At 33.5% G+C, this 26931-nt stretch overlaps 1 protein-coding gene across 7 annotated transcripts in view; it reads left to right on the forward strand.

The window, feature by feature from the left end:
* Positions 1–26931, forward strand: part of SLC4A10 (solute carrier family 4 member 10) — a 297649-nt gene that overhangs the window by 57313 nt on the left and 213405 nt on the right. For 3 of the 7 annotated variants that reach the window (XM_043576899.1, XM_043576900.1, XM_043576901.1), the window contains exon 1: positions 24728–25024. The exons of 1 other annotated variant lie outside the window; for it this stretch is intronic. In XM_043576899.1, the coding sequence (XP_043432834.1) occupies positions 24944–25024 (81 nt within the window). In that variant the 5' untranslated portion in view covers positions 24728–24943. Of the gene's footprint in view, positions 1–24722; positions 25025–26931 lie in introns of those variants that run through there. 3 more of the 7 variants (XM_043576896.1, XM_043576894.1, XM_043576898.1) reach the window with 3 other exon arrangements.

Consider the following 26931-nt stretch of genomic DNA (forward strand, 5'->3'; position numbering starts at 1 on the left):
TGTTTTGGTTTTTAGATTCTGCATATGAGTGAAGTTGTGGTATTTGTCTTTCTGTGTCTGACTTATTTCACTTAGCATTAATACCCTCTAGACCCATCATGTTGATGCAAATGACAAGATTTCATTCTTTTTTTTTATAGCTAAGTAGTATTCCATTATATGTATACATATATATTGAATTTAACATTGTATTGAATACACACACACACACACACACACACACCACATCTTTTACGTTGTTTTTATATCTTGGCTATTGTAAATAATGCTGCAGTGAATATAGGGGTGCATATATCCTTTCAAATTAATGTTTTTACTTTTTCGGTAACTACCCAGAAGTGGAATTGCTGTATCATAGGACAGTTCTATTTTTATATTTTTGAGGAACCTCTGTAATATTTTTCCTACTGGCTGCACCAATTTACATTCCTACCAACAGTGCATGAGGGTTCTCTTTTCTCTACTTCCTTATGATACCTGATATTTTTTGTCTCTTTGATCCTGGCCATTCTGACAGGTGTGATGTGATATCTCATTGTGGTTTTGACTTGCATTTCCCTGATGATTAGTGATGTTGAACATCTTTTCATGTCCTGTTGGTCATCTGTATGTCTTCCTTGGAAAAATGTCTATTCAGATCATCTGCCCCCTTTTTAAATTGGATTGTTTGCCTTTTTGCTATTGAGTTGTGCAAGTTCTTTATCTATTTGAGATATTAATCCCTTATTGGATATATGATTTGCAAGTATCTTCTCCCATTCAGTAGGTTGCCTTTTTATTTTTTGATGGCTTCTTTTGTTGTACAGAAAATTTTTAGTTTGATGTAATCCTGTTTATTTTTGCTTTTGTTGCCATTGCTTCTAGAGTCAGATCCAAAAAAAGTATCACTAAGACCAATGTTAAGGAGCTTACAATCTATGTTTTTTTCTAGGAGTTTGTAATGGTCTTAATTGAAGTCTTTAATTCATTTTGCATTTTTGTGTACCGTGCAAAATAGTGGTCCTGTTTCATTCTTTTGCATTGACTGTCCAGTTTTCCCATCACCATTTATTGAAGAGATTATTCTTTACCTATTATATATTCTTGCCTCCTTTATGTAAACTGCTTGACCATATATGTGTGGGTTTATTCATGGGCTCTCTATTCTGTTTCATTGATCTTTGTGTCTGTTTTTGTACCAGATCCATTCTGTTTTGATTACTATAGCTTAGAACTGTAGTTTGAAATTAGGTAGTGTGATGCTTCCAGCTTTGTTCTTCTTTATCATGATCGCTTTGGCTATTTCAGATCTTTGTGGTTCCATACAGATTTTAGGATTGTTTGTTCTAGTTCTGTGAAAAATGCTATTGTAATTTTGGTAAAGACTGTATTGAATCTGTAGATTGCTTTGGTAACATGGACATTTTAGCAGTATTAGGTCTAATCCATGAACATGGAAAATCTTTCCATTTATTTGTGTCTTCTTCAATTTCTTTCATCAGTATCTTATAGTTTTCAGTGTACAAGTCTTTCACCTCCTTGGTTAAACTTATTCTTAGGTATTTTATCTTTTTGAGGTAATTGTAAAGGGGATTATTTTCTGTTTCTGTTTTTAGTATATAAAAATGTGTCAAATTTTTATATATTGATATTGTACCCTGCAACTCTATAGAATATATTTATTCTAACAGTTTTTTTGGTAGAGTCTTTAAGGTTTTCTATATGTGAAATCATGTCATCTGCAAATAGTGACAGTTTTATTTCTTTTTTTCCGATTTGGATGCCTTCTGATTTTCTTTTTTTTCTGGCCTAATTGCTCTGGGTAGGACTTCCAATAACTATGTTGAAGAAAAGTGGTGAGAGAGGGCATCCTTTCTTATACCTGATCTTAATGAAAAATCAGCTTTTTGCTTTTGAGTATATTAGCTGTGGGCTTGTCATGTATGGCTTTTGTTATGATGAGGCATGTACCCTCTATGCTCACGTTTTGAGAGCTCTCTTTTTTTATTGTAAATGGATATTGAATTTTGTCAAATGTTTTTTCTGCATCTATTGATACGGTCATATGATTTTTTCTCCTTGTTTGTTAATGTGTAGCACTGTGATTCATTTGCAGTTGTTGAACCATCCTTGCATTTCTGGATTAAATCCCCATTCAATCATGCTATATGATCCTTATAGTGTATTGTCCATTTTGGTTTGCTAATACTTTATTGAGGATTTTTGCATTTGTATTCATCAGGGATATTGGCCTATAATTTTTTGTGTGGTATCCTTGTCTTTTTGATATTAGGGTAATGTTGGTTTCATAAAATGAATTTGGAAGCATATCCTCCTCTTTAGTTTTTTTGGGAAGAGCTTGAGAAGCATAGGTATTAAATCTTTGAATGTTTTATAGAATTCACCAGTGAGGCCATCTGGTCCTACACTTTTATTTATTGGGAGTTTTTTGATTACTGATTTTATCACCTTACCAGTAATTGATTTATTCAGATTTTTTATTTATTTATGATTTGATCTTGGAATATTGTATGTTTCTAGGAGTTTATCCATTTCTTTTAAGTTGGCCAATTTGTTGGTGCCTAATTGTTTATAGTAGTCTCTTATGATCCTTTGTATTTTCTTCGTATCGGTTGTAACTTCTCTTTTATTTCTGATTCTATTTATTTGAGCCTTCTCTCTCTTAATGAGTCTAGCCAGAGGTTTATCAATTTTTTAAATATCTTCAAAGAACCATCTCTAAGTTTCATTGATCTTTTCTATCATTATGTGGTGCCTGTCTTTGTCTTTTATTACAGTCTTTGCATGTCTGACATCAGTATATGTACCCCTGCTTTCTTTTGCTTTCCATTTGCATGGAACAGTTTCCATCCTTTCACTTTCAGTCGTGTGTGTCCTTACATCTGAAGTGAGTCTTTTATAACTAGCATGTAGGTGGGTCCTTTTTTTTTTTTTTAAATATATTCAGCCACTCTATGTCTTTAGAAAATTAAGTCCATTTACATTTAAAGTAATTGTTGGTAAAGTAATTGTTTTTTTGTCTTGTTGGTAGTTCCTCTCTGTTCCTTTCTTGTCTTGGTTTATTCCCTTGATGTTTGATGAATTTGTATACTGTTATGCTTAGATTTTTTTCCTCATTATCTTTTGTGCATCTACTGTGGGTTTTTGTTTGTGGTTACCATGGGGCTTATGTATAACAGCCTATATATATATAAATCTATTTTAAGTTGATAGCAAGTTAAGTTTGAATGCATTCTAAAACTACATTTTTATCCACACCCTCTCAATGTTTTATGTTTTATGTGTTCAATGTCACATTTCATATATTTTTATTTTGTGTATTCCTTAACTAATTATTGTGCTTATAGTTATCTTTACTACTGTTTTCTTCTAACCTTCATACTGACTGATAAGTGATCAATCCATTGTTTTTATTGGTAAGATTTTTACCTTTATCAATAAGAATTTTTTTATATATATTTTTCCTTGTTATTAATTAGTGTCCTTTCTTTTCAGGTTAAAGAAGTTCCTTTAATTATCTCTTGTAAGGCTAGTTTAGTGTGGATGAACACCTTTAGCTTTCGTCTGTCTGGAAAGATCTTTATCTTTCCTTCAATTCTAAATGATAACCTTGCCTGGTAGCATATTCTCAGTTGGAAATTTTTGCCATTCAGCACTTTGAATATTTCAAGCCATTCCTTTCTGGCCTGCAAAATTTCTGCTGAGAAATCTGCTGATAATCTTACAGGGATTCTCTCTCTTTCTTTTTTAAGTTTTATTTCTCTATTTTGAAAGAGAAAGAGGGAACGAGGGAGGGACAGGAGAAAGAATCCAAAGCAGACTCTGCACTGGCAGTGTGGAGCCCAACATGGGGCTTGAACGCACAAACAGTGAGACCATGACCTGAGCCGAGACCAAGAGTCAGATGCTTAACTGACTGAACCACCCAGGCACCCCTTATGGGGGTTCTCTTATACATAACAAGTTGTTTCTCTGCTGCTTTTAAGATTCTCTCTTTATCCTTAAGTTTTGACATTTTACCTATAATGCATCTTGGTGTGGGTCTCATCTTGTTTGTAACTCTCTGGGATTCCTGGATCTAGATGTCTGTTTTCTTCATTGGGTTAGGGAAGTTTTCAGCCATTATTTATTCAAATAAGTTTTCTTCCCTAAATCTCTTTCTTCTCCTTTTGGGACCCCTATAATGCAAATGTTATTTGCTTGATGTTGTCTAAAAGTCCCTGAAAAGCTACTTCATTTTTAAAAATTCTTTTTACTTTTTATTCCTTCCTCTGTTTGGGTGAGTTCCACTTTTCTGTCTTCCAGCTCACCAGTTCTGTCTTCTGCTTAATCTAGTTGGCTGTTGAATCCCTCTAGTGTATTTTTCAGTTCAGTTATTTTATTCTTTAACTCTGTAACTTCTCTTTGGTACTTTCTTATATTTTCTATCTTTGTTGAAGTCCTTGCTGTATTCATGAATTCCTTTCTCTAGTATAGTGACCATCTTTATGACCATGACTTTGAACTCTTTATCAGATAATGATTTATCTTTTTTCATTAAGGTTTTTATTTCAGAGGTTTTATCTTGTTATTTCATTTGCAATCTGTTGCTCTATCTCCTCATTTTGCTTGACTTCCTGTGTTTTTTTCTGTGTACTAGGCAAAAAGAGTGTTTCTCCCAGCCTTGTAGGTGTCGCTTTGTGTAAGAGGTGAGCCTATCATTCAACCTTGCCTTGGTTCTTGGTCATCTCTCAAATATTTGTGATTGTCTAAGCAGCCTGATTTTTTCTTGGTAGGTCAGAGTTGTTGAGGGTTTGATAAGATCTGTGAATGTCCAGAGGGAGGGATCTCAGCACCTAATTTGAGGCTGATTAGAAGCTAGACCCTCAGGCAGCAGCTTTTAAGGTATGCAAATATATAGTCCTGTGGGAATACAATCATAGACCCTGCTGGCCTCCAGACCAAGTGATCTAGAGATATCCCCTTAACAACAGTTGCAAAATCCAGGCTTTTGATTATTTTATGAGCTCCTCTCTGGGAGGTACCAGTGAACTGTACTGAGGCCAAGTGAGAGCTCAAAGATAGTGTCCCCCAGCGTATATTCCCTGAGAGCACTTTTGTGTCCTCTTGATGTGTGGTAAACCTAAAGACTGCCTCTCAGGCTGAAGTCCCAAGTCAAGTAGATAGGCTTCCCTTTCCACAGGAAGACTGTGAGTGTGTTTCAGTCTGCTGTTTATTGCCTTGGGGGTGGTAGCCTGCCAAGAACTGTTTCTGCCATTGTTTTAGATTTAAATGGCCCAGAAATGCAATCACCTTGGCCATCACATCCAGGCAATCAAGGGATGTCCTCTGTGTGTTGCATAGCTTGACAGTCTTTGGTGGGGTTGTGCAAGGATGAGGTGCTCACTCACCTGGTTTATGCAGTACTGCAGGGAATGGCACATGGGTATGAGTTGTGGACACTAGGGCTAACAGGTCAGAGAGAAAGCAAAAATGGTGTCTGCTGTGCCAGAGCTAATAGGGTAGAGGGAGAACACCAAAAATGGCACCCATCAGCATTTTCATCCCCAGAGAGAGTTCCAACAGGCCCTCCCTTTCCAGCAGATGTTTTATTATTATCAAATGAATCTCCTTCACTTATGATCTAGGCAGTATTCAAACTGATACTTCTGCTGGGTCTCATGGTGAGATGTCTCCATTTGCTACAGCCCCACTGGTCTTTAAAATCGGATGTTTTGGGGACTCATCTTTACAGTGCATATCCCAAGAGTTGGGGTGCCTGACATGGGGCACAAACTCCCTTCCTCATCAGGGAGAATATCCATAATTGTGAGATCCCTCTGACTGTTGGTTGTAGTGCTGAGGGTGGAGGTTTTGGCGACAGTGTCTCTGCCTCTTCTACCTGTTTCATTGTGGCCCTTTTATTCTTTTTTGTGGAGGAGCTTGTTTAGGTAGTTTTCAGGTCTTTCTTAGGGGCAATTTACCATATGTAGCTGTAGATTTTTTTGTGTCTATGGGAGGAGGTAAGTTCAAGGTCTTACTCTATAGCCATCTTAGACAGACAAACTTCCTCAATTTTTCTTATTGTGATAAAGTTTACTTAATATATGATTTACCATATAACCTCACACCTGTCAGAATTGCTATTATAAAGAAGATAAGTGTGACAAGTGTTGGTGAGGATGTGGGGAAGAGGGAACACTTGTACACTGTTGGTGGGAATGTAAATTGATGTAGTCACTATGGAAAACAATATGGAGGCTCCTCAGAAAATTAAAAATAGAACTACCATATGATCTAGAGATTCCACTTCTGGGTATTTTTCTGAGGAAAATGAGAATACTAATTTAAAAAGATAATAGGCACCCATATATTCATTGCAGCATTATTTATAATAGCCAAGATATGGAAGCAACCAAAGTGTCCATCAATACATGAATGGATAAAGAAAACTTTATATATATATTATGGAATATTACCAACCATATAAAAGGTTGAATTCTTGCCATTTGTGACAACATGGACAGACCTATAAGGTATTATGCTAAGTGAAATAAGTCAGACGGAGAAAGACAAAGACTGTAGGAATTCACTTATATATGGAATCTAAAAAGGTAAAACAAATGAACAAAATAAAACAGAAATAGACTTATAAATACAGTGAATAACCTGGTAGTTGGTAGAGGGAAGGAAAGTTTGAAGATAGGTGACTGGGTGAAGGGGATTAATAGGTACAAACTTCCAGGTATAAAAAAAATAAGTCATGGGGATATAAAGTACGGCATAGGGAATATAGTCAATAATATTGTAATAGCTTTGTTGGTGACAGATGGTCACTAGACTCATTGTGATGGTCAATTCATAATGTATATAAATGTCAAGTCACTATGTTGTATACCTGAAATTAACATAATATTGTATGTCAACTATACTTCAAAAAAAGGATAAAATTCACTATGTGGGTGTACAACTCAGTGACATTAAGTACATTCACATTGTTGTGTAGCCTTTGCCACTATTGACTTTTAGAACTTTTCCATAATCATATTCTGAAGTTCTGTAGCCATTAAACATTAACTCCCCCAATTTTCTTTCCCCCACAGACTTTGGTAATCACTCTTCTGCTTTATTTCTCTATAAATTTTACTACTCTAGGTTCTTCATATAAGTGGAATCATACAGTGTTTTTTTCTATTGTGTTTGGTTTATTTTACTTAACATATTTTCAAGGTTTACCCATGTTCAAACATGTATCAGATTTCTATTCCTTTATAAGGTGGAATAGTATTCTATTGTATGAATATATCACAATTTGTTTATCCATTCACCTATTGATAGATTTTGGATTGTTTCTACCTTTTGGCTATTGTGGCCATTTCTTTTCTTGCAGGAGCATAGTAATTTTGCATTTTCCCCCTCCTTGCAATCTATTTGAGTTCTCCATATTCCTTTTTTTAGTTCTGCTCATTCAGAAAATTTTCTGGAAGAGTGCCCTGGAGAGAATAATAAAAAATATGTTCCCAGATGTAGCTAGAAAACAGGGCCATCTTGGAGAAGGGCTTGAATAAGGGCTCAAGAGAAGAAGATGATGTTTGTCTGGGGATAGGGTTTTATAAAAAGAAAAGGAAAGAATTTTGCCACTTGGGTAGCTGTGTGATCTTGGAAAATATACTTGATCTGTCTGAGCCTTGGTTTTCTCAACTGTAAAATATAGAAATAATATCCATCTCACAGGTTTAATGCTGGGATTAAATGCTCAGAAGATGTTAGTAAATAAAATGAAGTTTCTGCATGTGTGTCTTTGTTCTTGCATCATGCATGGTGGCTTTTTCACAAATATAGGCTAAAGGCTTGGGATGATATAACTTAAAATACAGGTTTGTTACATAATCATTCAGGATGCTGGAGAGGGGATAGCAGACAGGTTGTCATCTTCCAGAATTGCTGATTATGAGTTCCAAAAAGGGACAGGTCAGGAGTCATATATTATGCATGTTAAGATTCTTTAGGGAGAGAAGATAAGCAACAGGTTCGCACATGGACTCCATAGAGAAACAGGTGCAGGCATTGACTTGCAGCTGAGCTTCTTGTCACCTGGGAAACTCAATTTTGCTAAATCCATGCTTATTTCCAGCAGGGATTTATTTATTCATTTATGGTTAATGATTCTTTAAAGCAACATAGGTAGATCATTTAAAAACTAATAACTACCATTTATTGAGTGTTTATCATGATCTGGACGTTGTGTTAAGTGCATTACCTATGTTATCTCATATAATCCTCTCAATCATTCTGTAAGTATGTCCCATTACCAATCCCAGAGTAAGTAATTTGTCTAGTATTACACACTAGTAAGTGGTGAGGTTGGTATTTGATCTTGAGCACTTTGACTTAACTGGGCTTTTAACTACTATACAAAAATGAATTTTCTCCTTTCTTTTATGTCCTGATGATTATGATCCAAGTTTATTTGGTTTAATTCAAATCGTATGTACCCAAAAATTTTCATGAAGTTTCTCAGCTACTTTATCGAGAAGTTACTCAATATACTCAAGTTATAAAAGGTATAATCAGGAAGGTTAGAATGAGAAAAGAATAGTGACAGAGGGTGATGAGACTTATTGTGGTGACCATTTTGTAATGTAAACAGATATTGAATCACTGTTATACACCTGAAACGAATAGAGTATTGCATGTGCAATTATTCTTTAATTGAAAAAGAATCAGTATTGTACTTAATGTTAATTTTCCCTTTTATTAGAAAAACTAATTTAAAGAACTTCCTACATTTCTAAGTAGAGAGGCACTATGTATCAAAATGATTCAAGGTCAAAGATGTAGTTTGAGACTTGAAAAGATGTTCTGAAGTCACTAAGTATTATATTTTTCAAGTAATATTGTTATTATTAAGAAGTATTTTTCCTCTGGAAATGTGAACACTAGAGCGAAGGCATAATCTTTGAGTTCATTGATCCGGGATATATTTATTAAACATCTACTAGAGATTATGCACTATAGAAGTTTGTGGTATTAACAAAGGCGCAATCTTATCTTCATGGAGGTCATAGTCAGGTGGTGAGAATGGGTAACCAAATACTATAATAAAGTACAAGGTCCTGGGGGCACAGGACGTAGGTCCCAACAAGAATATATAAAAAGGAAAGGTAGAGGAAGCTGACTTACCTGAGGTAGCTCAGGGAGGAAATTATTAAAAATAGAAGAAATAAAATTAAAAATTAAGTAAAAAATTTGGAAAAATATTTACAGCATATGTGCTATCAAAAGTTGATATTTTTAGTATAAAAACCACTTTTGTAGTCAATCTTAAATCCCTTAGCCTGGGACTTCAGAGAAGTTTATAAAGCACACTGTCAATGTGCTTGTGGAAGAATAAAAAGAACAATCAAAAAAAAAAATAAAGAGAACAAGCAGTTATCAAAAATTACAAATAACCTCAATAGTAATAGAAATGGTAAATGAGTACAAAATTGAGATATATTTTTTCAAATACCAATTTATTAAAGATTAAAAGATTGAAAATAACTAGTATTGAGGCAAGGATAAGAGAAAGGGACGCTACCATTTACTTACTTACGGATACCAATTAGTTTCATTCTTCTTTAGAAGATGCTTTGGCAACATGTACTGGAAGCATTAATTTCTTCTGTCAGAGAAATTTTACTTCCAGTAGTTTATTTGAAGGAAAATTAGGGGCACCTGGGTGGCTCAGTCGGTTAAGCATCTGACTTCAGCTCAGGTCATGATCTCTTGGTTCGTGGATTCGAGCCCCGTGTAGGGCTCTGTGCTGATAGCTCAGAGCCTGGAGCCTGCTTCAGATTCTGTGTATTCCTCTCTGCCCCTTTTCCACTCGTACTCTCTCTCTCTCAAAAATAAATAAACATTAAAAATTATAAAAAATAAAGGAAAAAAAATTAGAAGTATGAGCAAAATTTTGAGTAGGAGGTATATATATCATAGCACCAACAAAATAATCGGAAATCACGGTTAATTAGGTATGTCCTTGTGATAGATTAACGTCCTGCCATTAGTTTTAGGCTGGAGAAGACTTTTACAGAAAATATCAGAAAGTATGCATGATGAATTCCTAAGTGAAAAGAAATGGATATATATATATATATATGGATATATATATATATAAAAGAAATGGATATATATATATATCTTTTATATATATATAAAAGAAATGGATATATATATATATTTTACAGAAAATATCAGAAAGTATGCATGATGAATTCCTAAGTGAAAAGAAATGGATATATATATATATATATACATATATATATATAGGATATCCTATATATATAGGATATAGGATATATATATATGTATATATATATATAAAATTCTGTGTATTTAAATATTGGAGGGACATATATCAAAATATTTGCGGTGGCTCTCTTAATGTGTTAGAACTGCAGGTATGTTTTTCTTCCTTGTGCTCTTTGTTTTCTATGTTTTCTGTAATAAAGAAGTGTATTTTAGTAATTAGGAAGAAAGGAATAGATATGATTTTAAAATAATATCTTATAAATTGGAATGATCATACAAGCCAATTTAGCAAGTGCCGGTTCATTTATGTAATTAAATGAATTATAATAATTTAAAACTTTAATATAGCCTTCTTAATTTCACTAGTTTTACTCTAAAATCTATACTTTTCCAATAGAAAATGTCTTGTAGATATTTGTTAAGCAATGTTTTCATGTTAAGAAACACAGTAAGCAATGTTCATCTTTCTCCCAATGTAATAATTTTTTATTCATAAAAACAACAGTATAATTATATTTTGTTTAGTGATAAGGATGAAATGAAATGGGCTTAATTATAGTAAGAAAATTACTTATAAAGAAAGTTTAAAACATTTTTGTTCTGGAAGTAAACACTAAATAGTGTTACCAAGGAAAGACTCTCCATTCTCTATCCTGTCTAAACATAGGATAGAAAAATTGTCTGCCTTAGAAGGCTTAGCTGTTAATTTTCACTAAGGTAGAATCATTTGGCTTAATGATCTCTTGCAACGGCTTATAATTTTGTCATTTTAAAGCCTTGAATAAAGAATATTTTCTTCATTTTTTTTGTATCTAGAATAATAAAAAGTATATATTTGAATAATGATTATAAAGTTATTGACCCAAAAAGAATCTCTAAATATATCTCTTATGTGAAGTTGGAAATGTATTAGTACTCACTGAGATTTAATAGCTAAGACCACAACTGTTATATTCCACTTATTTTCCTAAATTTATTAGATAAAACTGTTTTATAATCAAACTATATTTTAAAAATTGTTTTGGAACTATCTTTTTAATGTTAAGGAAAAAAATATATATATACACACACATATATGTATATATATATGTGTGTGTGTGTGTGTATGTATGTATATATATATATATATATATATATATATATATATTTTGTTGACTAAAATATCCCTTGGCACTTTTGTGTCCTTTCTTTAGTCTTCCACTCAAAGCTAAAGAATAACTTACATTCACAATGGATGAATGCAATTTAGTGGGTGGCTTCCTTAATTAGGGAAAATTATGAAAACAAGTAAAGTGCTGCCCTACCAGAGATTATTGATTTTCTGGTAATTAAGATTAAATATCGTAGACTAAAAGCAAGATCTTTCCAGGTTATAGTACATTTTTTATTAGTGCTTTGGGGCACCAAATTTCTCTGCTAGTAAAATCAATACTGTAGTGGGCAAGTAAACTATGCAATTTAAGTACGGCAGGCTGTTGGCAGAATCGTGAAGTAAAACAAATACATCTTTGCACCTTTCACCTTTTCTTTTGGTGCATTCCCATTCACATTCTTATCTGGTTCTTTCTGCCATGATCTGCCGTGAGCACCCAATGTTCCCAGGCTACTTAAAACTTTGTCTCCAAAGAAAGCAGTGGATATGGCATATACTAATCTTCAAAATAAATTTAAAAGTTCAATCTAAGCAACATAATTTCTTTTTTTTTTTTTTAATTTTTTTTTCAACGTTTATTTATTTTTGGGACAGAGAGAGACAGAGCATGAACGGGGGAGGGGCAGAGAGAGAGGGAGACACAGAATCGGAAACAGGCTCCAGGCTCTGAGCCATCAGCCCAGAGCCTGACGCGGGGCTCGAACTCACGGACCGCGAGATCGTGACCCCGCTGAAGTCGGACGCTTAACCGACTGCGCCACCCAGGCGCCCCGCAACATAATTTCTTAATCCAGTAAAATATACAATGACAGCTGATGCTGAGAATTTCAGGCACATTGGCCTTTTTCCTGTGTCTTAAATCATAGCGTGTGAGCCTACCCAATCCATCTCTGTTGTCCCCAAACGACTAATACAGAACCTTGCTTATTTGTTTTTTTTTATACTTATGGCAGGTGCCATTTGTATACTAAATAGTCTAAGATCAGCACCATAGAATGAATTTTCTTAAACTGGAATTTGAAAGCGCTGATGACCATTTGAATATAGATATTAATTTTATTTCCGTGTGAATATAAACCATGTGTGTGTGTGTGTGTGTGTGTGTGTATACAGACTGCATATATTTTATATTGTGCTTCATTTTCTGCAGATATGATGCAGTGAGATACAAGTATAAACTGTCATTGTACATAGAGAAAATAAGTACATTTCTACAAATTTAGTTTATTCCCTAAAAAAAGAAAAAAAATTGAATTGAATTAAAAAATTAGAGTCTATGTTACTATGGATATGTAATTAACATTGTAGTCATTAAAAAACACTAAATATTATTGAACTTTTATGTACTCAATTCTATGATTTTAGAGAATCCCAAAATATATTTCCTGCTCTCAGGGGGTTTATAATCTCATTGAGGAGATAGCCTTTCATTCTTTCTCAGGAAACACTGATTGATTGTTTATTTATGCAAATTAAAAATCCTTTCTCAAAAAAAAGTCCTTTCTCTTGAGGAGCTTATAGGCTAAGAAATAAAATATATACATAAATGTTATTAAACAAGTTTATCAATGGTAAACTGGCATAATAGAAATTCAAATAAAATGTAATGTGTTTTGGAGGCCACATGTATAGACTAAATGCCAAATGAGTAAAGTTAATGACACAGAGTTTTAGAGACAGGAGTAGTCACCTAAGTAAAGGGCAGTTGAGGAAAATTTCACTTATGAGGTAAGACTTAAATTCTCCTTAAAATAATATAGGCTAAGTGGAGCCTACATTTACTCCAGAAGAAAGACTTGTAAACATGTGGTTTCCCACATTGGAATCTGACCTCTTGCCTTTTTCAATCAGCATTTTCCAGATACTTTAACAAATTTTATGCAGGTATGCAGAAATATAAAATTATGTAATTACTCCGAAAAATACATATAGATAATTATTGTGGTACATTTTCCTATAGGCTGAAATTTTGAATGTTGAACATATTTGACTCATTTCATTGTGAGAAAAATATTTCTTGTGTGCATGAAATATTGTTGTAGTGACTTGCACCCCAAGTGTTGAATATAAGGTAGTCACAGTGCCTTGTGAGAATTAAATCGTAAAGCCAACATTTAATACATAAAGATACGAAACATTGCTTTAAAGTGACCAAATGACTCCCAAATCTAAAAAAAGTTTATTTTTTTATTTTTTGTTTTTTGAAGTTATTTATTTTGAGAGAGAGAGAAAGAGAGAGGAAGAGAATGAGTAGAGGAGGGGCGGGGGGGGGCGGGGACAGAGGATCCAAAGTGGGCTCTGTGCCGACAACAGAGAGCCTGATGTGGGGCTCAAACTCATGAGCTGTGAGATCATGACCTGAGCGAAAGTCGGACACTTAACTGATGGAGCCACCCAGGTGCCCCTAAAAAAGTTTATTAAAACCAGGTTGAATATTAACATTGCTAACGAAAGACTATTCAATCTGAAGGGAGAATAGTCAGCAGCTAGGAGAGCATGGACAAAGGGAAGGCTACTGGGGCAAATATTGATAGTCTCCATCAAGTCCAATATAGGCAATTCAGTGCTTTACCTATCCAATGACCTACCTACATGTAGATGGGATATCTTTACTTTACACAACAAGTATTTGAATATTATAGCTAACTCATCTAGGTTTGATGCTAAACTTGCTAAACAACTCATTACAATTTAGCTTTTCATGGTGATATACTAGAGAGACAGTACCTCAATAGTCATATATATTAATAAATCTTGGCAAGTAAACCAAATTGTATTCCTAAGGGTGCACGTTTAAGGGAAATACTCAAAACTTGACACATTTACTAAGGTAATGCCAATTTTGAGGACTTTTGAGAGATACCTGTCTTTTCTAGGCGATACTTTCTTTTCTTTTTCTAAAATTTTTTTAAGTTTATTTATTTTGAGAGAGAGAGAGTGAGCAAGGAAGAGGCAGAGAGAGAGGGAGAGAGAGAATCCCAAGCAGGCTCTGCACTGTCATCACAGAGTCCTCCATGAGGTTCGATCTCACAAACTGTGAGATCATGACCTGAGCCGAAATCAAGAGTCCAACACTCAACCGACTGAGCCACCTAGGCACCCCACCTTCTTTCCTTTTATTACTCATCTTTCCTACATTCTCTAATAATTTTGTTTAGAACATGTGTGACCTTGAGACACATTTGTTGCATATGACTTGATGATATAGCTGCTTAGCATAAATAAATCTGTGGGGTCAGGGGAATCAATAATTTGAACTTCAAAATTAACCATGAAAATCTTCACAGGCGTTCAGACCCCTCAACTCCCATAAAACTTGTATGGACAACTCATATGTTTGCACTGTTCTTGTCTGTGCACAACTTTCCATCACCCCCCCACATACCCCCCCAAATATATTTCAAGTTGCCTAAGGCCAGACCCATATTTTACTTTATATAGACCTCATGGTGTTAAAAGCAGCACACCATAAAATGAGTGAAATTCAGAAAGTATAGCAGATTGTTTAAAAAAATAGAAGAATAAAAGGAATAGAGCCTTTCTATTTCTGTGTATACTTTTTTATAGGAAGAGATTTATGTTAGAAGGGAAAGGAAAACCAAACATTGTAAGGACAAAGAACTTAACAGAGAAACATGGAAACACAGCAAACTGTTTTGTGTGACTGTGACCAGAATAATTCAGATTCTTGTTTGATCTGAGCTTGCTACTTCACTTAATTAATTTGAAACAGGATTTAAAACCTTCTTAACCCAATTTGAAACTTAAAAGCAACCATCAATCAACAGAAAATAAATTTGCAGAATTTCTCTTTATAGAGGTAATTGTTTTAGTTTAAAATTACTGTTGGATGTAAATGATATTGAGACAGCTTATTTAAAAACCTTAGTTTGTCACCTCTGAATACTTTTTTTTTGTATTTCTGTGTCCTGTATTCAAAGTAATTATGGCCTTTAGTCTAGATTTCAGTAATCTGTTCAAATCTCCATGTATCTATACACAAAAGGATCGAATGTGAAATTTTAACCAAGCAAAAATATTTGTGTATGTGAATATGATGTAGCAATTACTTTTTGTCCTCAGTGTGATAACAGTAAGATATCTGGAGTTCAGTAAAATGGAAACTGAATAAATATTATAACTTTCAAATACAGAGAAATGAAGAATCCTAAGGTCAGTTGAATGAAGAGTTTGTTTTTCTTCCCTATTTCTGTGTTTCTGAAGTTTTCTGATATGTGCCACAGTCTGAAATTGACTATTAGCATACCTGTAATCAGTATTTATTTTGACTGTTATTTACAAAGTGACTCTTGCTGTTTTATTTACGCTGCTTTATTTACTCTTATTTACCCAACCATGATTGCTTTTGGAGGGAAAGAGAGAAAAGTAATGTTGATGATTTTTAAATTTCATTTTCTTGATGTTTTGTGTTTACTTTCATTTTCATCACTTAGGAGGTATGATTTTGGAGATAAGTCCTTCTTTTTTTTAGAAAATTTTTCAAGTTTTACTTATTTTTGAGAGAGAGAGCATGAGTTGGGGAGAGGCAGAGAGAGAGGGAGACACAGAATCTGAAGGAGGCTCTAGGCTCTGAGCTGTCAGCACAGAGCCTGATGCAGGGCTCGAACTCACAGACTGTGAGATCATGACCTGAGCAAAGCCAGATACTTAACTGACTGAGCCACCCTGGTGCACCTGGAGACAAGTCCTTCTTGGTCAGCCTCTCAATCTAAAATCCCAGTGATAATAGCTGGTAGAAATTTAATGGGATTCCTTGAAGACTTTTAAGTACATATTTAATACTACTTATGTTTAACAAAACACTTACTGGTTAATAGAGTTTTCCAAATATTTTGCTATTACAAATACTGCATAAACATCATTGCCCTTCTATCTTTGTGCTCTCATTCATTAGGATATTTTTATAGAATATGTTCCCAATAATTAAAATTTAAAATATTATTATGGCTGTATTTACAGTCAGGCTTAAGGAGCATTCTTTCATTAAATTAAAAAAAGGGAGCTTCTTAAAAGACTAATTACTGTCTTCTACAACCCATAAGCACTAAAGAGAACTATATAAAGAAATATTTGTTTAACAGAACAAATATTTGGTGACAGCAAATATCATGGCAGACATTTATAGTTTTTACTTCGGTTGAATTATCTTTGAAACCGCTCCTCTGTTTGGTGTAAGAATACCAGTTTTGAAACAGCCATCCCCAAACAGGTGTATTATAGTGGTCTGAAAAATTACCATTGGACTTCATTCTTTCATTGATTCTATAAATATTTTCAAGTATATATTAAGTTCAGGGAACTGTATGAAGTTTTATATGAAAATGAATCATACATAAATTTCTGTTTTAAAGAGCTTAGTAATTGAGAATGAGAGTGAAGATAAGGCCATATGTAACTCTAAAAGAAAGCATAGGGGTTTCAGGGAAGTCAGGAAGGAAAGTTGAGGATCAAGAGCTGAGAGAGAGAGAGGTAAGACCTCTCATGTGATCAGGGAAGGCTTCACGGACCACTGTGCCTTCCTAAATTTGGGTCAAAAGATAGGATCCAAGTCTATGGAATAAGGGAGAAGCATACATTCCAACAACAGCAGCAGATGTTAAATACTTATTATGTTGTAGGTAGACAGTGGGTGAATTAAGCACTATATATTTCTAATTCCTTTAATCCCCAAAGAACACTGTGTAGATAGGTACTGTTGTTATCTCTACTTTACCAATAGGAAACAGAGATCCATATAAGTTTTATGACTTGTAAAATATGCTACACTTAAAAAATGATGGCACCAAGATCTGCATGTAATAGCATGAGCAATGCTGAAGGCTTTCAAGTACCGAAAGATTATTGGGAATGGTGAGCTATAGGATGTAGGTGGGATCAGACGACTAACAGAGAGGATCACTAAGATTGGAAAGGTGAGGCTATGGAGGTCATCAAATGCTAGACTAGGGCATTTATGGGGAGTTTTTGACTAGCTAGTAACACAGTAATTTTAGATAGGATGAAATAATAAAGACTAAAAAAAGTTGCTGGATTTGGTTAACTAGCTGACCATTAACATATCAATTACATTTATTTACTAATTACCCTCTGCCAGGATTGAGAGGTAAATGTTTCCAAAATTGAGAATAATGAGGGTGGAGAAATGGCCACTGGATATAGTAAGGGGAAAGGAAATGGTTTTATTCTACTATGTACTTTCCCCCCTAACTTTAGCTTATCAAGTTTTAAATGATTCATTGATTCTTCTTTCCACTTTCTTGATCTTTTATTTGGTAGACTATGCTAATTGTCTTATATATATTCTCTTGTTTAACTTTACAATCAATTTTATGAAATAGATAACATTATTAACTATAATTTATTGATGAGAAAACTGAGGTTAGGAACTTAAGCAAGTTACTCATGGACTCTAATTGATGAATCAAAGATTTAATCAAAATTTGCCTGACTCCCAAGCTATAAAAATTGTGTTATATCCCCGAATTTAAAAAAATCGCTCCACACAGTTGGTTATCTGGAGTGGCTACATTGCCATCTTCAGCTCTTGAAAACTGTACTCAATTATGTATGTACTTCTGATTGTTTCATAATCTTATACCACTTTTCTTTTGTGTCTTTTTTTGGGGGACAGGAAGGAAATACTAAAACAAGCCAGCCTTCTTGGAATAAGAGCAAAGATTTATTCAGCAATTACTCTGTGCCAGGCACTATTTTAACTGCCTCACATATGTTAATCACAATTCTTGCAATAACCCTAGTAGGATTATTACTTCATATGTAAGGAATGAGGCAGAGAGTGCATAGAGGTCCCAAGGTCATAGAACCAGGATTGGACATCATAGTCTGTCTCTATAGCCTGTGCTTTCAACCCACAGACCTCTGTGTCCTTTTGGCATATAAAGGGTGGGCTATGAGGTGTTTTAATTTTTCTCAGGGTTTTTTTTTTTTGTCGCCGTTAAAAATTATATTTATTTATGACCTGTGACCCAGTCTACATTAGAATTAAAAAGGACAGTCCTGTCTTCAATTCACCATAACTATCACTTTAAGTACAATGTTAGTATTGCCAAGATGACATTTTAATAATGGGTAAATCTATTAGAAAAATTCACTCAAAAGATTTGTTGATTTTATTGATTTTTTTTAAAACAGTGAAATCTTTAAAGACCAAACACATTGCGAATTTTTATTTATGTTTTCCCCCCATGTACTTGGCACTGGAATAAGTGGGGCCTGGAGAGAATAAATTTATACACAAAAATATTTGTTTTTACATATGGTATTTTGGAGACTTTATGGTTCTCCTGTGTGGTTTCTTGGCTAAAGGTGTGTTTGATAACCATTTGAAAGATTTCCTAAGACCACAAAAATTCATCTTGCTGTTTGTATGTTTTTGTGTTTCATATTTTGTAAGAGTAAAATAGCATTGCACTGGGTGAATGATTCTTCCTCTCTAGATCGATTCATACCATAGATGTCACAGAGAAAATATAAAGACTAATTTCATATTTATAATTGCATTTTTTAACTGAGGTATAGTCAACACAATGTTATATTAGTTTTAGTTGTACAACATAGTGATTTGACAATTCTATGCGTTAGAATAGAATTCTGTTCACGCACAGCACGAGAAGTGTAGTTACCATCTGTCACCATACACGTTATTATGGTATTATCGAATATATTCCCGATGCTGCATTGGTTTTTAATTAGTTAGCTGTGCCATATTTTAGTACCATTTATTCCAAGGTTGCTGTTTTGCTTTCCAATCTTAGGGTATATTCCTTAGAGACCAGTGTTATATCTTTGTGTATGTGTACAGAAATAGGGAAGCTTATTTTTTCTAGGTTTTTGTTATTGTTGTTAGAAAATGTATAAACATAGTCATATTTGGTTTAATTATCCTTAACTTAAGTCTTTGTCTTAATGTATGCCCAGTTTTCCTTTATTTTCATATTAACATATTGAGACTATTATTTTACATAAAATTTATATGATAATACCCAGTTCTGGCAAGGCAGTGAAGAAATAAGATATTTTTCTTGGAGATGTAAGTGGATATAACACTTCTGGAGGGTAATTTGGCAGTTTTTATCTAAAACTACAAAAACGTTTATACTCTTTGATCCAGTAAGTTTACTTATTGTAATTTATCCTAAGGAAATAGAGGATATGTATAAGACTGTTTCTGGAAAGATGTTTATCATGCTATTATTTATAGTATTGAAAAATGAAAAAGAACACCCCGAAATGTCTAAGATTAGGGATTTGGTTAAATAAAGTATGGTACCTCTATGATAGAATACCATTTAACCATTAAGCATTGTTATAGAAATTTTTTTTCATATAACATTGAAGTAGGTGTGAGAGCTGATTTGCCAGAAACAGTCTGTACCACCATTAACCCAATAGAAATAGCATAAAAATAGTCACACACACGTATATTAATAAACGATATGCAAGGCACATCCAGAATGATTTTAAAGTATTGATAATCTAATAGAAGTAGATTTGAATTATTTTTATTAAATTAGAGCAGAAGTATGAATACAACATCAGAAAAGACTGAAATTTGAGGCATAGGTTTTAGTGGAAAGAGGAAGCACATAGAAACAAGAGCAGTTGTTCAACTTTAAACTACTTCTCAGAGGGGCGCCTGGGTGGCTCAGTCAGTTAAGCGTCCGACTTTGGCTCAGGTCATGATCTCACGTCCGTGAGTTCAAGCCCCGCGTCAGGCTTTGTGCTGACAGCTCAGAGCCTGGAGCCTGTTTCAGATTCTGTGTCTCCCTCTCTCTCTGACCCTCCCCCGTTCATGCTGTCTCTCCCTGTCTCAAAAATAAATAAACATTAAAAAAATTAAAAATAAAATAAAATACTTCTCAGAAACTTTTTCCTCTTTTTATTACAAAAATATGGACTCTGATGTATATATTTGTAAAATGAGTCATATTGGGGGATATCTTTTACAATTCATTATTTCATCTATTTTTTCAATGTATGTTTTACATAGTTGATTTTGTACCACAGAAGTATTTTTGAGATTTTGGTTTTCACTTAATATTCTGTAATATACACTTTTCTTTGTCATTAACATCTTTCATTCATAATATTCAGTGGTTCACATGGCATTTCATTTTTGTTATAATTTAATTAACCTTTTCTTGTGTTCCTATTTTTTCTCTTCTTGTAATGTGGCACCAAACGTCTTTGTGCATAAACTATAATCTCCATTATTTCCTTTGGACAGATTCTCTGAAACTGGATATACTGGAAAAGATGAAATATTACGGAAATGTTTTTAATGTTTATTTTTGTGAAAGAGAGTTTGAGAGGGGGAAGGGCAGAGAGAGATGCAGACACAGAATCCGCAGCAGGCTCCAGGCTCTGAGCTGTCAGCACAGAGCCCCATGTGGGGCTCGAACTCATGAGCTGTGAGATCATGACCTGAGCCAAAGTCGTATGCTTAACCAACTGAGCCCCCCAGGCTTCCCAAGAATGAGATATTTTTAAGGGTCTTAATACACTTTGCCAAATTACTTTGAAAAGTTGAACTAATATACACTTTCTAAAGCAGCAGTATATAAAACAAAGTGAATTACTTAGGTTTTTCAGAGGTATTCTCTAAAATCAGTTATCTTTAAGTAAAAATAAAAAATGGATGCTTTATGATAAAAGTAAACTTTAATATAAAAAAACTTCTGACTCTATGGATATGTTTCTGAAGTATTTACTATGTTTCTCAGCCTATCAAAAACATATGAAACAATATTAAAATGGAAGTTACTTTGCCGAAGATAAAGTACATATTACAAAGATAAAATTAAAAGACATAGTGATTTTATTGTGGAAAATGAAACAGGAATTCTGAATTCTGGCCTTGGTTCTGCTACTAACTGACCTTGGACAAGTCCCTCCACTTCTCTAAATTTCAGTTACCTTATGTGGAAAATGAGGGCATTAGATCACAAAGTTCCTGAAAGGTGAAAAACAGAAGCTAAATATATGTTAATTATTGTAAAGCTCTTGCTGCTTTTAAGATGCTGATCCTTTATTATTTGAGGTGGGGTCTGATATTCAATAAATCACTAAATACGTAAAATTACTTTTGATTTATGCTTTTCACCCTTTTGGTTCTTTCTTAATTCAGGCCAAGGAGTTCCTTTGCTATGCTTTGGCTGTTCCTCATCCCTTTTATCAAATCTTTGTTAGAGAGATTTGTTAAGAAAAATGTAGAAGCATTGTGCTTTACTAATACAAGAATATCTAAATAACATTGCTGTAAGTAGCACCTTGTATGAATAAGTTTTTCACAGTGCAATGGTCATCTAAAAAATGGATATCTATTAATTGTAGTTGGTTAGTCTATGTTGAATTACTATTAAGTGGGTCAAGTAATGAATTATAAATAACTGTTCCATTTAAGTGATTTTGTCAACTAGATGGTAGAGAAATTAAAAGCTTTGTATTCCAGATTTCATATTTTTATTGCAGAGATTGTGTAACTACTGAAGAAAATTAGATTTTATATAATAATTAATAGTGTCCATGAAAACAAAGTTTATATCCATGTTATGACAAAATATATGAAAGAAAATCTCAATGTTCTATTTATTTCTCATTTATTTAGTCATTTATAGTAACTTTGTTAAGTGCGTTATAAGAAGACACAGAAGGAAGATAAAATGAGTCTTCTCACAATTTTCTGGCTATTTTATAAAAACTAAACATATGCACATAAGGATAAATAAATACAACAGAGCATGTGATGAAAGTATATTGCTTGTCAAGATGAAATCTCTAATAACATAGAAGGTTAGGAACTAATCTTACATTTCCTTCTCCCTTATTTTTCACAGTTGATCCCCAGATTCTATCCCTTTTAACTAAAAAGTGTATCTAGAATCTATCAATTTCTTTCCATTTCTACTGTTACCACTTTTGTTCAGGCCATCAATATCCCTTGACCAAAATTATCTACCTTGTCTATCTGCTTCCAGTTTTGTTTTACACACTTGATTCTGTGTCACAACCAGGGTCTTGTAAAATTGCAAAACTGCTTATGTTTGATGGCTTCTCGTTTCCCTAAGGATCAAGCCCCATGGCTTCTAAGCCTTCAATGGCTTCTAAGGCTTTCTGTGATTGGACTTTGGCTCAAACTTCTAGTCTTGTCTCTCCCTCCTGTCCGACTTAGACTTCATAGTCCAAACACCCTGTATTTACCATTCCTTGAATGTGACCTGCTCCTCAGTTTTAGCAGTACTTCCTTAAGGAGACACTCTCTGATCCCTAGACTAAGGTCAGACGCCTTGTTACTGCTCTTACATTGCTTCCTATTTCTTCTGTTATAACAAAATATATTTAAAACATGTTTAATTAACTGGCTTTTGTGATGGCATATTATTTGTTGTCATGAAGTCTCTAGCACCTATATAGTGTCTGACACATAGAAGATGTTTGATATTTCATACATGAAAGAATGAATATGTAAAAGGAGATGATATAGTTTAGGAGGGTATTATTCAGAAGATAGGTCTTCAAGAACGAGTCCTATTTTGATTACAGTAAGAGAGTAAATATTGCATAGATACAATAAGAGATTAAATACTGTTTCCCTACATACTTTTTTCATCTAGGTGTGTGATTGTATACATATAGCGGAAATAGAAATACTGCACAAGTTTAGTTAGAGGTAGTAACTTCTCTAAAGGGATAGTGTGAATCAGGCTATTGAAGAAGCCCAATGTCTTTATTGTTTTACAAAAAACAAACTGTATATATTTAAGGTGTAATAACTGTTTTTCCCAGATATATTGAGATGTAATTGACATACAACGTTGTGTAAGTTTAAGGTGTATAACATGTTGATTTGATACATTTATATATAACAAAATAATTATCACCATATTATAACTTTCAAGTCTATAGTACTATACTATTAACTATAATCACTATATTATACATTAGATCCCCAGAACCTATTTATCTTCTAACTGGAATTTTGTACTCTTTGACCAACATCTCCCCTTTCTTCCCTATTTCCTGTCCCTCACCCCTCAGCCTCTTAAAGAAGCCCAATCTTTAAGATTCATTTTGACTAGTCTCCCTGATAATACATATTATGCTCATCAAATGTCATGAGTGGGAGAAGGGAAAGTATACTGAGTTATTAGTCTATATATAAAACATTTTCTGTAAGCACTTTAGCTATCATTAAATTTTATTTAGTTTATTTCACAGGTTTATAAACAAAATGTTCACAAGTATATAAATGAAGTGTTCATTAACTCAGGCTATACATAATGTGAAGGCTGTTTTAGGATAATATGTTGTACTTAGTGTCCTAACTTTGAATTCAGTTAAATTGATTATAATTTTAGTCTATTTTTTGTGTCATTTCTAAAACACAATCTTTTGCCACATGGTAAAGAAAATATTTTCAATATTACACTGTGTATTAACTAACTGGAATTTAGTGTTTAGAGCCCCCCACAAAAGAAAATCTTTTCATTTATAATTTTAGAGGATATTGTTTTTCTGTTATCAGATTGCTTTATCAGTCTTAAATTTCCTGATTCCATGATGTTGTGGTGAAAGAAAGCATTATACAAACCTTGTTGAACACAAATAAAATTCAGTGAAAAATCACAGTAAAAATGCTAATAGCTTACATAAATTTCTTTCCTAGGTTTAACCATGAAATTTTGGAATTTGATAAAAGCACATTGTCTTTTGCATGTTAAACTCTTTACAAGAAGATTTTAAAATATAAAAGGTAGTTTGATTTGAAGCATGTTGGTCTAAATAATATGAGATAAAAATGAAGTTCCGAGGAATTAAAAGTGAATATGTGCTTACCTATTTATTTATCGACTGTTAAACACAATTTTCAAAGATTACTAGAATAAAAATTCTTCATTTTTAAGGACTTCTAATTCTGATGGGTTGGATGAGTGATGATACATATGGTTTGGAGGGAAGATTCCTTTAAAAGGGAGTACAATTTGCTTATTAAATCATTATCTAAAGCTTAGTCATGTACGAAGAAAACTGCCTAATAATTAAGAGTTGATATTTTAACATGGTATTTGCAGCAGACACATTGGATACTTAATTAAGTAGAACATTGCTTATTTTTTTTTAAAGGATTGACAAAATCAAACTCTTCTTGGCAAGTGAAATTTTTATAGTAGCAGAAGTGGGAAATCTAAAGGATGTGGCTCATTCTCTGTTTGGATGATGCAGAATTGCTCCAAGCAGTAAGCTTACTGTTTTCAGACAGCATTAGCAGCTTCAGCAAATACAACTGTGTCATCGTCCCTTAATACGGGGGTGTTTGTAACCGCAAAGGGGAGACGATAAACAATATATGAGATTTGATATCTTCTTGATGGCTTAAACAGATACTGATGGACAGATCTGCTGTTTGATGTTTTCTTCACTAGCCCTGAAGATGCTGAGACATAGAGATGGCTGTGATTATCTTTTATAAGACAGGAAATGCAATCTTTAGGGGTTTCTGGAAATAGAAAGGTCATGCAGTCTGGAACCTGTGAGCCTTTTCAATCTCTAAGTCATCAGGTATGCTCTCATGAATTATGATGATACTATTAGATTGTTGAGTTCTTGCTTTTTCTAGCTCTTAGTCATGTAGAATATATTAATCAATGTAATTGTTTATTATCAGATTTTTCTTAGGAGATTTGAACAAGTGATATTTATAGTAATAGACACCAGCTGTGAATGATATGAATTTTAGAAATGCGTATGTGTGTGTTTGAGTTCATGTTTACTTTAGGTTTCTTTTGAGGGGGGCAAGTGAGGAGTAAGGAAAGAGATCCTTTATTTGTAATTAAAAGCAAGGTTTGGGGCTCTCCAGATTTTTTCAGATTAAGCCCGAATACAGTCATGTGCATCTCTTATTTCCAATGATAAAAATAGCACAATTTGCTCAGTATGATAAGGATACATCATAGCTGGCTGCTTATAGATAGTGAAATATTAAAAATTTTTTTAATCTGGGATTTCTTAAGCATAGAAATAGATGTTGCTACCATTGTACAACCACACAGGAATACAACTTTGATGAGTAGAATCGTGTTTGCCCGCATCTAAGCTAATTTCCTAAAATTTATATTGCAGTATCTGAACTGTTTTAAAAGGCATAAGTTTAAATTATTTCCCAGATCTATTGAAATAATGATGCTCTTACTCCTCTTAATGTAGATGTCTGCTGAAGGCATTGCTTGTAGCTGAAAGCAGATGATAAATCTATTTTTTGTTTTTGCTTTGTGTTGTTGTTGTTTTTTTACAAAGAATGCTTGTGACATTTAAGCTTGTTTCAGATTTTTTGATACAAAGATACTCCGCATTAGCTTAGTTTCATTTTCAAAATTAAAAGACTTGACTACATTAAACATGTTAATTACAAAGAGTAGGGCATCATCACAGCAAAGAATTTGGATTTATATGTCCATTTTATCTTGAAACTCTGCTGGTTATCTTAAACTATTTTTATTAAGGTATAATGCATTTAACTTGGTTTTGTTATAACATATCTTCAGAATTGGATAAGACACTGTGCCCGTGTCTGACATTACAATTTTGAAGAAAAGGATATTTTATTTTTTTACATTACACATATTTCTTCCTTAGTTTTAGAGGGCTTGTTAGATATTTGACCAGGTATTCCATTTTAAATAAGCAAAAAGAATGTTGCAGCATTTCTCAACAGAAAGATGGCTTTGTTTTCATGATTTTGTAGCATGATTAGGATTTAATGCCTCATCAGAGTGATGCTATAGTAATGAAAAGGAGTATGTTTATCAAGAGACAGAAGTGGGAGTCTGAAACAGTGATTTACTTCAGTTAAGGGGTTGGTTTCTCCTTTTTAATTAAAAACACATTAAAAATTATACCTACTGATATTGGCTATAATTTATATGTTATTCAGGCTACTTAGCCAGCTTATATTCTTATTAGTAGGGAAGATTGCCATATTCTTAAGCTTGATTAGTTTTGGAATGATTTGGATATACCTTTTAGTTGCTACAAAACCTGTTTAATCTGTTAGAATTTATTTCCAGTATTTGCATGTATTAGTCGCTATGAGTACATTCTGTTTCTTGGCATTGCTTTGGGATTCTTCTAGGTATTGGTTTTACAGCATTCTGCTATTTTTCACTGTATTTATGACCTTTCAAAAAAACTAAACCATAAAGATTTTTGGTTATTTTCCTTTAGTGGCACTTACAGGATATCTCAATAATTTCGTAAGGTAAAAAAGCTACTGCCTTAGAGTTGTCATTTCTTTTACATGTTGGAGAAAAAGTTCTCTCTGTTGCTATGTCAAAATGCATTACCTTAAAAAGTAAAGATTGGTTAGAATGTCACGGACAGTTAAATTTAATGTCAACCCTTTTTCCTGTGTGGCCAGATGATCTTGACCTTTTGAATGGATTTGATTGTAAGTCTGCCCAGCAATGATT

This window comes from Prionailurus bengalensis, chromosome C1 (assembly GCF_016509475.1).
Source record: "Prionailurus bengalensis isolate Pbe53 chromosome C1, Fcat_Pben_1.1_paternal_pri, whole genome shotgun sequence".
Lineage (NCBI taxonomy): Eukaryota > Metazoa > Chordata > Mammalia > Carnivora > Felidae > Prionailurus > Prionailurus bengalensis.